A 17,095-nucleotide genomic window follows, 5' to 3' on the forward strand; every position below is an offset into this window, starting at 1 on the left:
TATCTATCTATCTATCTATCTATCAATCTATCTATCTATTGTCGTCTGTCTGTCTGTCTATCTATCTATCTATCTATCTATCTATCTATCTATCTATCTATCTATCTATCTATATAAATTAGATAATGTGTATTATTCTGTACAGTAGCAGGAGCAGATGTTTATTCAGAGAAAATAACCTCAAAATCCTCTGATTCACTTCTAATCTAGTAATCTAATCTGCTCCTCAGGATGTGATGATGGAGGCGAGCAGATGTTGGAGGGGGGCGGGGCCATTGAGCACCATCTGGATGAAACTGGGACCTCGGTGAATCCAGCCAATCGGCGCCACCCTCCCCTCCTCCTCGGCGCCGATTGGCTGGCCGGCGGAGGAAGAGGATGACGGGACAGCCAACATGTCCGCGCTCTTTTGAAAACCTGCCGTAGCCAAATCCGCAGTTTGGCTCCTGCCCCGAGTTGTTTGTATGTCGCAGCCGGTGGAGACTCGCGCACAGGAAGGACGAGGACTCCGCGACCAGAGCCAGACGATTCCTTATTGACAGGTCAGCCGCCAAACGGCCCTTCAGACGCCAAGCTAGCCGGAGCTAGCGCTAGCTTGAGGGCTAACCGTGAAGTCAGTGTTGCTCTATGGGAGGTTTAGCTTTAGCATGCTAACGCTAGCCTACCGGTGACATGCCACATAATGGCGTGTTCTTGTTTATTCGCTGTTTAGTGCGTTTGTCTGTTTGTTTTGAAGTTGACCGACTCGAGTGCAACCATGACAACTTAACACAGTTACTTTACAACCGCTGTCTGAACAGCTGCTCTTCTTCTCTTCAATGAACGTGTAGCTGTTATTGTTTTGACAGACACAAAGTGAAGTGTCCTCCCTGACACGTGTTTTCAGCCCTTCTGTCACTCAGCCTCGATCCTTCCACTCGTGTTTCTGACTCTGGTTGCATACAGATGCTACAAATACAGTTGTGTACTTCACTGGCTTGACAGCAAGTCAGCACAGTACTGGTAAACGATGTAGCACCATGTTTACCATATACATTTAGCAATTTAAGTCTTATTTTAATGGTTCAAATGAGTGTTAATCACTATTTTCAGCCCTGTCTTTTAGTCCCACACAATATTCCCATGCAATAGAGTAACTTTCATTGAAGATTCAGCTTGTTATATAAATGATTGTTTCTAGATTTTATTTTAATTGTATAAGAAGACCCCCCTGTCTTTTCTCCCATCTGTCCTGCACAGTGGGATATATTCCTCCCACTGTTCAAACTGTCTCTGGGGAGGTTCAGGTAAATTGACGTGAAAAAACATTACATTGTTTATCAAAATGAGATCCAGAAGATTATCCTGAATGTGTGTGATTCTGCCAATGAGATGGTCCAGATATCCAGTATTTTGGGGGAGTTTTTCCCAGAGTCATAAACTTATAAATACTTCACCACAGTTTTTGGTGTTGTCAGAAGTCATATCTTTACCCAAGCTTTGTCTGAGGGGAAGACCACATTCTCAGACTCTGAAGATTGGGCTGTGACCAGTGAATGAAGAAAAAAACACGAGTTTTTGTAAATATATTTCTTCCTTCTTCATCCTGTATTCTTCCCAGAAATAATGCTGATATCTGTAACTCATGTCGGAAGTCGTGTATGAAGAGACAGCCACGATGATCGCCGCAGGGGAATTGCAGTCGTTTGTCCCGTTTGGCCGCGAGCACTGCAGGAACCATCCAAATGCCTTCAACCTGCAGCTCAGGGAGCTCCAGCCTGCGTCGGAGCTCTGGTCCTCAGACGGTGCCGCCGGCTTGGTCGGGTCCCTGCAGGAAGTCAGTCTGCAGGAGAGAGAAAAGGTGGGTTTCATGGCGTTACATGGCTTTTACATACTGGAGCTTATATTGTAGCATAAAAGTACTTCTGTTTGCAAAATACTGAAGAAGATCAAACTAACAGTAGTGCATAATAAAAAAAAAATACAGTACAGGCAAGTTTACCTCTCAGTACAGTGTGGATTTTTTGATTCAGTCTTTGTTGTGTTGACATGGGCACGTTTTGATTGACAGGAATGCTGGCAGCTTAGGAAGGGCTGCATGGGAGTCAGGCAAGAGGACTTTGAGTTCGAAGAAGAGCTCTACACAGCAGGAAATGTGGTCGTCTGGAGTCAGGGAAGTCGGACTCAATCCTCCAGCGTATACAAGGCCTTCACCGTCGACAGCCCAGTGCAACAGGTACGTTACTAAACCCTGTTTTCAGACTGTAAAACTGCTATGCCATTCTAAATGTCTCTGGATGGATCTGTGAGAAATTAGGAAATCTGAAGTATTTAATTTTGATTCTCAGTTTTGAACTTAATAATTCAGGTGTCAGTTAGATGTCATTTATCTTCCTAGGTAACACAAAAGGCCATGTATCTGAAATGAATAACCATATATGTTGAGATTCTTGGCCAAAATATGTCAATCAATCCTTTGATTCTGTCTACAGGCCTTATGGTGTAACTTTGCTGTTCCTAAGAACAAGAAAGATGGTACGGTATCATTACAAGATTAAAAACAATTTCTGTTAAAAGTTATACTTTAATTTGGTTGTGCAGAAAAAAAAATCAATGTCTTTAATAATGTTTTACAGAGGAGGAAGTGGAACAGACTGTGTGTATCGTCCAGAGTAGCTGTGTCAACGTTCACACCGTGACTGGGAAGGATTTCATCTCACCACTACCGTTCCAGGTGAGAGACACACCACCGCAAAATGTTTAAATCCACCAAATAAGAGGGGACAAGACTCTCAAAGGAAAACAGTTTCTGTTCAGAAAGTTTTTTCATCTTAACCTGTAAATAAATTCCTGTTTATGGAGGGATGAATTCCTAAATTCTCAAGTATCCACTTTGGAAAGGCAGCATTTCAAATCATCATGCTAGTGAGTGTTATTTAGATCCCCCTGGGCTGAGCTGTTGACTGGATAACCAGTTGTAATGGAGAATTTGGATCATTGACAGTGGGAAAGAACCCAATACATGTCAGATGCCTGTGTCTAAACTGTGTGTGTGCTTGGTTGCATCCTTTTCTCCTATGGGTCTTTGTTTGAAGTCATATTTGGTCAGTATAAAGGGAAAGGGCACTTCTGAAGCATACAATTTGGAATGCATCCATTTCTTTATTCATAAAGTACATTTTATTCATTTAAGATGAATATTGTCATTATTACACAATAATTTAACATCATGTTAAATATGTCTCTCCTGTTCAACTTATCATCTCCTCCAGGTCTCAGATGTCTGGGCAACCAAGTTTGGACTTTTGTTGGAACGAAAAAACTCTGCTACCGACACACAGCTCCCCCTGGGGTACATATAACACTCCATGTGCACGTAAAAGCTCATGGCACAGATTCAGTCGCACACATCAAAGCTCAATTCCTGAATAAATGCACCTACATTAAAGTCCTCCTCCTAATCACACACTCATGTACACACAACACATTGTCATTTGGCTTGTTACTGAGTCACTGAGCTTTTTCTTTTGTCTACAGGGAACCTCTGCCCACATTGTTCAGCATGCTGCATCCTCTAGACGAGATCGCGCCAGTAGTGTGTAAGCCTACAGGTACAGACACATTCGCACACAATCACAGTGTCTCTCTTCCTAGATGAGTAATAATAGGCCATTCTTTTACCACTGTGTGTGTCTATTCCAGGCCAGTTTGAAGGCTCCCGTGTGCAGTACGCGTCTGACTCCACCATGAAGATTGTGTTCAGCTGCTCTCAGCCCTCTTTAGTTGTCACCTATGACACTTTACAGGGAATACACTTTGTATGGGCCCTGCGCAAGGTCACTAATGATGTGAGTGATCGCACACACACACACACACAGACACACTCATCCATGTTTCCTATCCCTCATCTTGAGCCTCTGACCTCCATCAGGAGCGGTCTGTGGTCCTGCGGTGTCCGGCAGAGCCACTCAGCACACCGTTGGGTCTGAGGGCCTCAGGTTTCCTGACCTCTCATCTCCGTAACATCTCCCGTCTGGACTCGCCTGGAGGGAGTGGGATAGCTGGGCTCGGTCCTGTGATTGGAACAAGGTAAGGAAAATCAAGTGAATGATAATTCATGACACGTTACTTTAGTCGACCCTCTGCTCCCTAACTGTTGTCTGACCCCATCCTTGGTTTTCTGTGTCTAGTTGTGCTGTTGGCACGGGCTCCCCGCTCCACTGCAGCGCTCTGCACAGCCACCAGAGCAGGATCATGACGTCCTCACCAGGATTACATTCCCGCGTTAATTCCCCGAGTATATCCAACATGGCTGCCTTAAGGTGAGTGGAACTCTTAAGTTAAAGGCAAAATGTATTTATGCATGTGTGCATCCTTGTGCTCAATGAAACAGTTCTCTACAACACCACTAGTGGTCAATAATACACACTATGTGCACTAATTTCTCTTCCACCATCCTTCTGTCCCAGCCGCGCCCACTCTCCAGGAATGGCGGCTCCATCCTTCTCAGGAGTTTCTCGCTTCAACACGTCTTTCAACAGCCCGTCACCCAGGGGCCACCATGGCTTGTTAACCTCTCCCAACAGCACGGTCAATGAGACGATGCTGGTGCCAGAGATGGAGCCCATTGTACCTGACCTCTGCATGGAGCAGCTGTGGAGTGAAACGGTCACAGCTGGATGTCACAGGTAAATATACCAGCACTGGACTCTACTGAAAATAGATGTAGAGTCTGTGATCAATAATTTTACTTTGATTTGATTTCAACTTTGTCTTTTAAACTCAGGGCTCCTCACTGCCTCGGTAACTTTCTCAGATTATCTGCCAAATGGGTTTCTGTTTATAAAGAAGTTTTATTATGTTGTTTGATTTTACTCTTACTTCTTGTTTGTCAACTAAATCTTCACCTTTACTCATTCGTAGGGAGATGAGCAGCCAGGCCTCTAAAGTTTTCCTGACCTCTGATGTCTGTGAGAACCGATACCTCTGTTTCCTAGTGGAGTCTCACCAACAGCTCAGGTCAGCAAACACACTGTTTTCTCACACAATTCAATTTGATACAGAAACTATTATGCACATTAAAAGTCACAGATTATTTAAATCAAAGGTCAAATAGTTACCGAACAAGGACAAACAACTTAAAACAGTTAAAATGTAACATATTGGTGGTGAAAACTCTTTTATTAAATTTGTATCTATTTCTTTGTTTTCACAGATGTGTGAGGTTTATTGAGAGTAATGATACGTCTCAGCTCATCTTTGCCTCCGTCACGTCCATCCCTGCAAAAGATGCAGAACCTTTGCAGGTACTTTCTTTATTCATGCTTTATCAAATTTACATGTAGGTAAAATTTAGATTAATCTGTAATGAAAATAATTATGTTGCAACCATTAACAAGCTATTGACTATAAAACCTTGGTCCACAGAACATAGATGCCATGCTGGTTCTGGAGGCCTGTGGAAGTCTGGTTCTCTACACAGGAATCACCAGGGTGAGGACGAACGCAGGACTTTTTAAAGCCAGATCAACTCCTTCTGATCTACAAACCTCTTTTTCAGCTGATAATAGTAAACGGACATTCCTGGATTTTTAAGTGACATTACTGTGTCTGTCCAGGTCAGCAAGGTGTTTGTCCCCGGGCTCCTGTCGCCCACCTTCAACCTGACCAACCACCTCCCTCATCTCAACACGCCACTGGAGAACGTTAGCACGCCGGCAAACGCTGGCAGCAGGCACATCCAAAGACTGGATGAGGTATCGCCATTTAAATGTATTATACAAATTGATGGAGTCATTCATGTTTTCATAATTTATATATTATAAATAATTCTAGTCTTTGCTGGAGTTTGAAAAATATTTCTAATCTCTCACAGTAAATATGGCAGCTTGATTTGGTTTCCTGTTTCATTCTGCGGCTTGAAATAATCAGATTATAATAATGACTTTTTATTTAAGATCTATTTCAGAAATTATAGTCTGTCCCCTCATCTTGGCCGCTCACTTCATTTCCTTCCGTTTCCCCTTTTTTCTCTCACTCCACTTCACCTCTCTCGTTTCTTTTTCCCTCCTTCAGGCTGCGATGCCTTCACCAGTGTCAGAGCTGAGGGGTCCAAACATTAAACACCACGAAGCTTCGTTTTTGGAAGATTACTCTTTTCAACAGGCCATGCCCTACATCCATGCTCTCCGGGACCCCGTCTGCAACCGGGTCACTCTGGTAGGTTTGTTTCTGTGTGTTTTCAAGAACCAACTCCAACATTTTGATCTGGAGAAATGCTTGGAACCATATATTTGAAAATGTCATGTATATGCATGAAAAGCTACTAGAGGTGAGGACAGATCAAGTTCGTGTTGAATAAGACGTTTGAGGAAATGGTCTTATTAGTTTAAATCAAGGCAAATTTAACAGAAAGTGTATTTTGAATGGATGATCATCAACAACCTTTCCAGAAGTTTTTGTTTCTTCCAATTTTTCTTCCAAGTTTCTTCCAAACCCACAGAGCTGTGTATGTTTCTGCCCTGTGGGTTCATACTGTCAGACTGGATATAGACACAGTCTCCTCCGTCCAAGGACTCGTTAACAGAAAGTCACAGTTTGACTCCTTGATGTGAGTCTGGACACCAGTTGTTTGCTGAAGCCGCTCGCTGGACTTTGTAAAGCAGCGGCTGCTCTGTGTGTTGTCAGGTCGAGGGTTTATTTTCTCGTCAGGAGGTCTTATGAATCAGTTCAGCAGTGCAGCGAAATAATGACAGAACAGGGCCAAGACCGCTGGAGAAAATATGCCAATAAAGTAACAAGTGACATTTTCCCATTATTCCCAAGTTCCCACATGTGTGAAAGGCTGAAAAATCTCCATTGTGCTGCGACTACCTTCCACCGTGTTTTCATTGACGCACTACAAATCCATTTTACTCCCGGTGAGACGGCTGCTAACTTTGGTTCATGCCAATCAAACACTGTTTGATAGATATATTGTACAGTGTTAGTATGTTAACTAGTATGGCACTCAGTTGAACTGCACCAAATTTCACACACTCATAGATGCTGTTCCCTAAAAATGTTTTTCCCTTTCATCAAGATATATGAATTATTATTCTAAAATCATCGAAAATGGTGAAAACCTCCCTATCTCACAATGTTAAAGAAATCTATGAATACCTGGATCCGGTAGGTAACAATAATTCATGGAGTCAGTTTGAGACTCAGACTGATACAGGGAGGAGCAGCAGCCGTTCTCTGTCTGTGTAGCTGGAGATAATGAATCACTGCACACACTAATGAACCTTTCTATAAAAGTGGATTTTAGATTCTCCGAACAACAGACCTTTCTACAGCAGACGTTTTGACATGTCACTGTTAGAAAAGCATAGGTTTATATAATTGAATTAATGATGACTTGATTCCATCTAGCTGCATCGTCGGAACATGTAAATAGGACCGAGCCATTGTTAATGTTATGTGTAAAAATATCTACTAATTCTGATTAAGGTACAGTGTAGATGATTTGTCGTCATGAAGCTGCCACAACACTGACCACCTGAGCAGTTGTGCTGCAACAACATGAAACTGATCTGAATGTGTAAATTGAATTGAATCTCTTTATCTGTGTAGGAACTCAACAGTGGCACAATGCTGAGGATCTCCGTCCCAGAGATCGCTACCTCGGAGCTGGGTGAGACACACACACACATCAACACGCACACACACACACACAAACACACACACACACTCTCACACATATATACACACACATACAGACACACTCTCGCGCACATAAACACACACACATACAGACACACACACAGACAGACAGACAAGGTTCAAGAAATTGAACTAAACAAATATGATCTACAGGCATCCATATTGCGTTTTTGTACTGTTACTGTTGGGTAGTAACACTTTCTGTTGTGAATATGTGTACTTTTCAGTGCACACACACACACACACACACACACACACACACACACACACACACACACACACCTATGGCTGAGTCAGAGCAGTTAAGCCCTGGAGATTAGGTTTGAGAGCTGCACTACATTGTTACGCAGTGACGTATAATCTTGATGTATTGATGCCATTACAACACACACACACACACACACACACACACACACACAGGCCCACAGCATCCCACTGATAATGATTAAGCCATTATATCAGTGAAGTTTCAGTGTGTAGCTGAGTGAGAAAAATCAGAGACACATGTTTCCATGCCTTTAAAAAAAATCTATTTTTCTGTGGAAACATGTTAGTGGACTAAAAATAAACATGACTTCATATGAACTGGTATATTTTTCATGTCCCATGGAAGCCTTATGTATTACAGAATTATGTTTAAATTAAGACATGTCAATAATTAAGTCCTGGTGAGATAAGAGTAGAATTGAAAGACTATTTGCATTGGAAAATATAAAAATACGGTAATATATTTTGAGGCAATTAAAGCCAGAAAATATTTTTTGTCAGCTTGAGAGATTGAGAAGCAAATGTAACTCACCTCTTTGTTGTTACTGAGGAAACTGCCGATGCCACACAGTCGAGAAAAAGCATCAAAATGTAAAATAATACACATTTCAATCAACATTTTCCCCTTTTTAAGACAAATTACCACCGCGTCAAGATTTAATCTAAAGCAATTATAAGAATGTTTCCATCAAAATGTCTTTTCACTAACCATGTCCTGTCGGATCATTTTTCTATTACACCAAAACAAGTTTTATGTTTCCATGACAAACACTTTGATGTCAAACAGATAATTGCTTGTGCAGTTAGATAGAAAAAGTCCATTCAGCAGATAAATAGAAAGCTTGAAAGTGCTAGAAATGACGTGTTGTTGCAGTCGCTGGGGAAACATTTCCACCCCGAGTTTTCCTCTTGAATATAAAAAACAGTTCATGACAAAGTACTTAAATTATAAATATGCATTAGACTGACAACATGTTTAGTTTTTTTTACCCACCACCTGCTTCTGTTCACATCTCAGCATCTGCTTCGACAATTAACTTTTAAATCATTTTTCAACCACCTCTTAACTTATTAATTACCTTGTACATGAAAAAGAACCAAAGTATTGTCACTGTGGTGTGTGTGTCCTTTCCTTTGTGTCTTTGTCCCCCATTATTTACTAATCAATCCTACAGGAGAAGCTTTCTCCCTCTAATGAAATGCCATTTATCCCCTTCTTCCCTGACCTTTCCCACACTGGATGTTCAATTAACTGACGGTGACGTTGATTAGGAATCTGATTGGTCAGCGTTGTAAACAGACACTTATACTCATTACTGCCATAGTGGTGTTTCCTTTTTTAATTTCCTCCTTTCTTGAGAAGAGGCTGTTTTAAATGAGTGTAGAGGAAACTCAACACTCTTCTCTCGCAAAGTTCTGGTGCAGCATCAAGACATCAACTGGAAGTTCTTTAAACTATTTCTCACCAAGTTATCTTAACTCTTAAATCTGAGCCTTTTTCCTTTGACCTTTGGACTAAACTATAACCTTAATATGGGGACATGTGTGTCGAGGGTTGAGTTATATGATATAAAATCAGCATTTCTTACGTGGAGTGAAGTTATCGTCACGTCATTTCCCTTTGCCAAACCCATTATTACTTATTCCTAGAATTACATGTTGTATTTCTACATTGTCACTTTTTCTTTCTCTGACTTCTTTCAGTGAGGAAATGCCTTCAGGCGATTCGTATAATCCTGCCCAAGGAAGCTGCCATGAAGGTTCGTTGGACTCATGGTTAATTCTAGAAACACTGCTATGGAATGGACAATTCGGTCATGTGTGTCAAACAAATGCTGGCTGGCATTGTCCTATTGGTCAATAACACCATAACGATGTAGTTGTTTTTTTTTGATTAACGCGCAAATATCAAATATGTAACAGACTCTTAGAGAACCAGTGATACTATGCAACCAGATATTCTGTCTGCTATGAAAAGTACCATTATTTTATCCATGCATTCAAATTATTTTATTTATAATGACCAAAATCTAAATGGATTTAAAACTGATTAAAAACTGTTATTATGCAGGTTTTGGTGAAGTGGTATAACATCTACAACGCCCCCGGCGGTCCCAGTGCTCATGCAGAGTGGAACCTGTTCGTCACCTGCTTCATGACACTGATGGGCTACAACACTGAGCGCCTTACTTGGACAAGAAATGTAAGTCACCTGCACGAGTGTTTTCTATTTTAAGCCTCACAAACCTGGTTCTTGACCTTGCTCTTTGTCCTCCATGTCTCCCCAGCTGCATTTTGAAGTGCCTCTCTCTCCCGTGATTGCAGCCAAGAAGGCGCGTCCCTCTGACGGAGGCTCTGATGAGGTGTGTGACTCAAGTATGATCTGTTGTGATGTGATGTGATGTTTGTAGCACAATTAGCACTAAACACAGTAATATCTACTTTAAGATAACTTGCAGATTTGTTTTCTGGAAACGGATGGTGCACGTTTGTGGGAAAGAAGAAACTACAGAGTTTCATCTGGAGAAAACACTAAAAATGAATGCTTTGTAACTAGAGTTGGTGTCAAAGAAAACCATCAGTAAGATGGTTAGCCCCTGTTTCTACTGGCTTTTAATTTGCTTTCTTTCTGCAGGACTGGGACTATTTGTTGGGGTCTCATTACCACCGTCAGATGAACTTCCAGCCTGCCTGTGGTCCTGTGGACTCCAGTACTGTCACCACAGAAATCGAGGGCATGTCCTTTGTATGTAACTCACTCTGGGTGGATCTGTTTATTGCATGTTGTTTGATTTAGTTGGTTTGCACATGTGGTTTAGACAAGGATGGACATGATGCACTTTCTTTGAATAAAACCTGATGTGACGTAGCTCCAGGTTTTTCACCCATCGTCTTCCGGCCTACTCTCCAATTTCCATTCATTTGTGTTAATAAAACCAAAAAAATAATAATTTACTTGAATATGGACGGTTTAGTACAAATTTACTGCTACATCATACAGTGAAAACATATTATCCCCTTTTTAACACTTTGCCTTTTGCTCCTTAACTCTTTCCCTTCTTCTCCTCTTCCTTTGTTTCAGGTCTCTTCTCCCTCCAGTCCATCACTGAAGCTGGACAGTTCAGCTCCTCTCTTCCCGCACATTCCTGCACTTTTCTACGTCCTCCACCTGCTCTATCAGGAGCTGCAGCTGGACGAGCTGCAGAGAGCAAGAGCCTCGTCGCTGGTGTGCCTGCTGCAGCAGATGGCCAGGTAACCACTGCTGAACCCACGTGTGTTTAAGATCTCTTTTAGCTGCTTTGAGGAAAGTAAATGGCATGTGACTGGTGCGGGCTGATCAAGTGAGTGGAGCATTTTGCAGTGTATTCACAGATTAATAAAGGGAGTAAAGTCATGCACACATGGAACTGAATGAATATGAAATAGCGGAAATAGCAAGAACTGTTGCTTTAATACACGAATGTTACAAAATCGAGAAGAGACTTGTGACATTTGTTACAACAAAGAACCTGATCTACTTTCCTGCCAACAACTTTTAGCTCCTACCACAAGAAGAAAAGGTGAACACGCTGTTCATTGTTTTCATTGAAAGCTTGTGTGTAATCAAGGCTCTTTAGTGGCGTGTACAGAGAAATAGACTTCAACAGGTTGTGAAGAGACCGCTGTGATTGGTGCCGATGACATTCACAGAATAGGTGGAGTGGGAGAGTGAAGCGCTCTACAGAGTAATTGGCCTGTGTTGGTTTGTATGTGGGATGTTGTGAAGTATGGTGTAGTCTTTTTTTTTTTTTTACTGTTTCTGCTTTTATCAGGCTAACTGTCTGATAAAACATTATGGTGATCCTGATGGTTTTATGTGATATTGTTCTGGAGAGATTACATGTTTTTTTTACAACCTTTTTATCTAAGAGTTTGATATTTACAATCCAGTTATAAATATTACATTAAAATTAAATATCAGTGCCTCGTTTGATCTGCTCCCGTAGCCCTGAAAGTGTTTTTTCCTTCTATATAATTCTTATTTACTTTTATACAATCACAAAAGTACATTTCCTTTCTATTTCCGCAATTGTGTGGTTGTGGGGGTTTGCTACCAGGATTAAAAACTATTGACTATCTGATTAATGTGTTTAATTACTTGCCAAAGACGAGTTAAATGCCACAGATGCTAAAAATGTACGTAAAGCCATTTTTAGATGTTTGTTTCATTGTCCTGCAGCACAAGGTCGATGTATTGACTGTTTCGTCACTATGGTAATAATAAAATCCTACCTCTGACCCTTTAGTGCTGTAGATATCTTCAGTATGAGTATGCGTGATGTGTTCAAGTACACTGAGTCATTGCTGCACAGGGATATTAATATATAATTGTTCTGTTTGCAGAGACCTCCAGTTGGATGAATATGTGGATCTATACTGGAGAGACTACCCTTCATTAATTAGTGGCTTCACTGAGAGCTGCCTCATAGACCAGGGTAAGACCTGTTTAATTACGGTATCAAGTCAGGAAGCAGACGAGATGTGTTGTAGTGGAATAGATGAGGCTGGATGGTCTGTGGTTGACAAAGGCCGTAAGGTTTCTTTGCATGTCTGTTTTTTTTAATTTTTATATAGAGATGTGGGCCAGATTCGGACTGTACGTACGAAAATTGATTTTGCGTCTCCACTTCCTGTCCAAACCAATATCATGTTAACTCCTCTTTCCATTTCCCAACTTGTCACCCTCTCTTCTCTTCACCTGTCTGCTCTCAGCCATGATTGGCCAGATGCAGCATCCCTCCTTCCTGAGGGCGGAGCCTCCCTGTGTGTTGAGCTGGCTCAGTAGCTGTCTGAGAGGAGAAGAGAGCCCACCTTTCCCCTACCTGCCCGGCATCTGTCAGAGGACCCGGCTGCTGGTTCTGGTACGACCAAAGCTCCTCTGTTTCATCAGATAAACATCTCGGACTATAGTTACTGTAACTGAAACAACTGCCTGCACAATCAAAAAAATTATAAATCAAACATATAGTTGTAGAGAAATCTGAGTAAGAGTAATTACAAAAGTCCCAAATTACCTTCTTTTCCAGGTTTTTTTTAGGAAGAAAACTGCAGATTTAATGAACATTTGATCGTCTGTACAGCAGAATTTACCCTGGTTAAATTTCAGCATCATTATCAGTACCGAACAAATGACAATGAGACTCCACGACACCCAAATAATACAAGCATCCTCAAACTGGGATGTGAAGCAATTTGTATATTTTAATTTGATTTGTCACAGGGAGCGAGGAACTGCAGCTGTACGTGAAAGGTTGTATAAAAAATGTCACAGTAACGCAACAACATTTTTATAGATAGACGGATACGATTAGTCAGATATTATGCAGTCCTTAGCAGGTCTCACAGGCTTTCTGGTTTGTGGTTTTGTGTGTCTGCGTGCGAGCAAGACAGTGACGGTAAAGAGTTGAGCCTTGATTGAGATGCAGTCTGATAATCTGTTCGTACAGCAGGTCTGTGATTGTTTTTCGGAACATAAAGAGCAATTACGTCATGGTATAGATGTGTGTGTGTGGGTGGGTGTTGTATTGAACCTTTGATGATCATGGAAGAAAGGACACTTGGAAAAAGTCTTATTTCCGGCTGCTATTGTTTGTCTAGACGATGACGGAGGCAATGACGACTTAGCCCCAGTTTGTTTATGAAGTGTCCATTTTTCAAAAAATATAATTAACCAGTGATGTTAAAAACGTTCTGTCCACTGCAAGATAAAAAAAGACATTTGAAGCGTTTAGAAAGTTGTCATTTACTGATTTTATTAGTTAGTTTAAAAAAAGTTTGATGTGTTTGGATTCTAGCGATGCCTTCACAACAAAAGTGATTTTTTTTTAATGATTGAGAGGAACAAACTTTAGTTAATTAGCTATTATTAACCAGACTGAGAGAAACAGATATAGATATTTATACATAGAGTATTTATTCTGTAGAAACTGTGTATATATATATATATATATATATATATATAGCTGTTTGACCAATGCTAAAATATGTAAAGGATTACAGCACCTAAAACAAGAACGGTGCATAACAGCCCCAAGGCCCAACAGAGGTTAAATATCTAAACTGAATTTAATCAGTGAAGATGGTGCATATCGGCATCTCTATGTTTACAGTTTTATAATGCTGCTGCCATCCCTTTTCTTCACCCCATGGTGGCGCAGGTTGCACTGGTCTTGACCCTGCAGACATTGCAGCTTGCAGTTGGATTAGACTGGCTGTTTTAACTGAGCCTATATTTGGGGCTTCATATCAAGGCTATAAATAGAAAGGCCCTCATACAGTCTTTTCATGTGCATGTGAACATGGACGGTATTTGCATGCATGTCCGTGCTTTGCTTACTCTTGGCTCTTGTGCACTCTGCTGGTTTATATTGTGATGGATGTTATATTATCCAGGATCTGCAGTTGGAAGAGTAATGCTATTATAGTAGAAATGGCTCATGAGCTAACTAGCCCTCTGGTTCACCTCCCTGTAATTCTAAATGCCTCCTGAGTTAAATATTTCTTTCCTTGCAGCCAGTATCGTCAGTCCCACTCTGTCTGTCAGACATTTCTTGCTTTTGCTTATCAGATGAACTGTTATAGAGAAGATGCACATTTAGATTAAATTCACACGTATGGTAAATATTTTCCTTTAACGTGTCACAGCCTTCCACCCAGTTTCCTGGAAAGCCGTAGTTTTTGCGTAATCCTGCCGACAAACAAACAGACGGTGTGGTGAAAACATGACCAGGGGTAAAAATCAGACTGATATAACTTAAAGGATCTGACTTAGCACAGTTGATACCTGCTCTAAATCTCTTTTATTTCCTCTCTTTGTCTCATTTGGCCTTTTTCCCCTCAGAGTTACGCTCTCTACATCGCCGGAGATGAAAATGCCACTTCGACTGATGTGTCCACGTACCTGGTCAAGCTCTCTGCAGGTCCGTTTGTGTTCGTGTGTCTTGTGACCAGCTCGAACATCATTTTACTCGTCTTTGTTCGTATCCTGGGACTTGGGATGTGTGTTTCTGACGGAAACCTTTCACTGTGTGTGTGTGTGTGTGTGTGTGTGTGTGTGTGTGAACATTTATTGACAACCAGCCTTTATTACCTGCCAGTCCCATAACTCCCTGCTTCAGGCTCGAGAAACAAAGAGAGAAAGGTGTGTGACGCAGATTTGTGTGTCACCCGATTTTCGCAGTTTGAGCGCTGAGGTGAGAGCAGTCGCTGCAGGTCCTTTTTTCTGCACTGACACAGAATTGGATCTTGACTTTGTGAGTGGCTTTGTGCAGAGTGACATTTTTTTTTCTAATTTCAGTGACGAAATAAACCCAAACAATAGCATATGTCATCCCACATAAGCGTTGTCCTCCACTCACCAGGAACGAGATGTTGTCTTGATTGAACCCCTTCATTTTAGTGCCCTTTTCTTTTTACCGACAAATTTCAACAAGCAGTCAGTGCAGGTTTGAAAATGCAGTCGAGAGTTCAATGGAATGAGCAAATGATGGATACAATTTTGGAACCAGTTGACCTCTTTCCCCAGAGTATTGCTCTCGTTCATCACTCTTATCTTTATTTTTCTCAGGCCACAAGACTGGTGCCAGTGAACTACATTACAGAAGGTAATTCCCCTCACAGCAGTGAGAGGGGGAGTTGATTTTTTTTTGTTTTTTTGTGTTTCACAGCAGCTAAATAGTTACGTACAGTGGGAAGGTCTGTGAAGATCACAGTAGAAGGGCTTTAACTCCTTATCCTTATAATATATTTATTTATAATAATAATATAAAATTATTTTGGAGTCATTATACCTGAATTTCATTGAGTATTTATAAAAAGTGATTTTAAAGTTCTGTTTTTTCCTCAGAATGTTTTCAATTATTACATTTCATGATTTCTTGCTTGACATTACATTAAATCAGTAATAACTTACCTCACTAATTTTCATGTGTATTTATTCTAGACAGAGCAGTGTCAAATTCAAGTCTTCCAGTGAGAGTCTGGCTGAGCAGCTGGTGGTGTGGCTCGCCTCAGAAGGTAGGACATGCATAAGCGATTTTTTTACCTGCATTATTTACACTGGGGAAGATGTAATGTTATTCAGTATAGCCTCTTTATCAGCATCACAGCTTCTAAAGTAGGTCTTCAGATGCCTTTTGTGTGGCATGAGAAATAAACGCTCATTCCCCTCATTTCACTGGTCTAGGTTTCACCCTGAAGGACCTGGAGTCCGTCCCCTTCGGCGTTGCTTTGCCCATCAGAGAGGCCATCTACCGCTGCCGGGAACAGCCGTCTTCTGATTGGTCTGAGGAGGTCTGCATGCTGATTGGGCGACAGGATCTGACCAAACAAGCTCACAAGATGACCCTGGCCAAGAGCAAAGCTGTGAGTGTGAAATAAGTTGAAACCCAAATTGTTTTTCTGAATAACAGTTAGATTATGATACATATTCTGGGCAGTGCTTATAATTAAATTATATCAACATTATATATTGTTGGCAACTTTCCTTGTGGTTTGTAAACATATGTCTCACTTGTGTTTGTCTCCAGTCTGTAGGTTCAGGTCTGTCCTTGGAGCCTCCTGTGACCACAGAGCCAGATGAGGAGGAAGACGGGATGTCGGACATAATTCAAGAGGTAAGCGAACAAACAAATGTCGCTTCCTGCGTTATTGTTCTGTTGCCACTCTAAACTTATTTGCATGAAACTTGGGGCAGAGATGGGTCATGAGTCCGGAAAGAACCCATTCAATTTTGGTGCAGATCTGGTTTAAGAGGCAGATTCAGGAATTTTTTTAATCACTTTCCTTGACATCACTAGATTGGGCATCTATCACTTAAAACTCAGCCTGGATGGATTTGAATTTCTCTTTTTAACACCCTCCTTTCCAGGTTACTGGGCTGATCTGGAGTCAGGATCTGAGGGTCCAGGAGGTCAGGAGGCTCCTGCAGAGTTCCAGACCGGTCCGAGTCAGTGTGGTTCAGCTACCAGAGGTTTCTGACCACGAGTACATAGAGGAGAAAGAGAACAAGTGAGTGTTATGTATGTGTGCCCTGATTGCCTCTGTGTCTTATAATAGAATATAGACGCAACAATCCTCTTCCATAGGATTTCTCATTCATTTATTT

At 41.3% G+C, this 17,095-nt stretch overlaps 1 protein-coding gene across 2 annotated transcripts in view; it reads left to right on the forward strand.

Moving 5' to 3' along the window:
* Positions 1 to 355: 355 nt before the first annotated feature.
* The window catches only part of anapc1 (anaphase promoting complex subunit 1), a 34,095-nt gene continuing 17,355 nt past the window's right edge, over positions 356 to 17,095 (forward strand). For both annotated transcript variants that reach the window (XM_035172962.2, XM_035172963.2), the window contains exons 1-30: positions 356 to 542; positions 1,601 to 1,840; positions 2,051 to 2,215; positions 2,472 to 2,514; positions 2,616 to 2,713; positions 3,252 to 3,331; positions 3,517 to 3,590; positions 3,682 to 3,827; positions 3,911 to 4,068; positions 4,170 to 4,301; positions 4,449 to 4,667; positions 4,903 to 4,998; positions 5,195 to 5,285; positions 5,407 to 5,472; positions 5,598 to 5,735; positions 6,055 to 6,198; positions 7,594 to 7,654; positions 9,655 to 9,710; positions 10,022 to 10,153; positions 10,239 to 10,313; positions 10,586 to 10,696; positions 11,033 to 11,202; positions 12,334 to 12,425; positions 12,703 to 12,851; positions 14,831 to 14,909; positions 15,557 to 15,593; positions 15,932 to 16,005; positions 16,175 to 16,353; positions 16,518 to 16,604; positions 16,859 to 16,998. In XM_035172962.2, coding sequence (XP_035028853.1) covers positions 1,625 to 1,840; positions 2,051 to 2,215; positions 2,472 to 2,514; positions 2,616 to 2,713; positions 3,252 to 3,331; positions 3,517 to 3,590; positions 3,682 to 3,827; positions 3,911 to 4,068; positions 4,170 to 4,301; positions 4,449 to 4,667; positions 4,903 to 4,998; positions 5,195 to 5,285; positions 5,407 to 5,472; positions 5,598 to 5,735; positions 6,055 to 6,198; positions 7,594 to 7,654; positions 9,655 to 9,710; positions 10,022 to 10,153; positions 10,239 to 10,313; positions 10,586 to 10,696; positions 11,033 to 11,202; positions 12,334 to 12,425; positions 12,703 to 12,851; positions 14,831 to 14,909; positions 15,557 to 15,593; positions 15,932 to 16,005; positions 16,175 to 16,353; positions 16,518 to 16,604; positions 16,859 to 16,998 — 3,308 coding nt within the window. In that variant the 5' untranslated portion in view covers positions 356 to 542; positions 1,601 to 1,624. The remainder of the gene's footprint in view (positions 543 to 1,600; positions 1,841 to 2,050; positions 2,216 to 2,471; positions 2,515 to 2,615; positions 2,714 to 3,251; positions 3,332 to 3,516; positions 3,591 to 3,681; positions 3,828 to 3,910; positions 4,069 to 4,169; positions 4,302 to 4,448; positions 4,668 to 4,902; positions 4,999 to 5,194; positions 5,286 to 5,406; positions 5,473 to 5,597; positions 5,736 to 6,054; positions 6,199 to 7,593; positions 7,655 to 9,654; positions 9,711 to 10,021; positions 10,154 to 10,238; positions 10,314 to 10,585; positions 10,697 to 11,032; positions 11,203 to 12,333; positions 12,426 to 12,702; positions 12,852 to 14,830; positions 14,910 to 15,556; positions 15,594 to 15,931; positions 16,006 to 16,174; positions 16,354 to 16,517; positions 16,605 to 16,858; positions 16,999 to 17,095) is intronic.

The sequence above is a fragment of the Hippoglossus stenolepis genome, chromosome 12, assembly GCF_022539355.2.
Source record: "Hippoglossus stenolepis isolate QCI-W04-F060 chromosome 12, HSTE1.2, whole genome shotgun sequence".
Lineage (NCBI taxonomy): Eukaryota > Metazoa > Chordata > Actinopteri > Pleuronectiformes > Pleuronectidae > Hippoglossus > Hippoglossus stenolepis.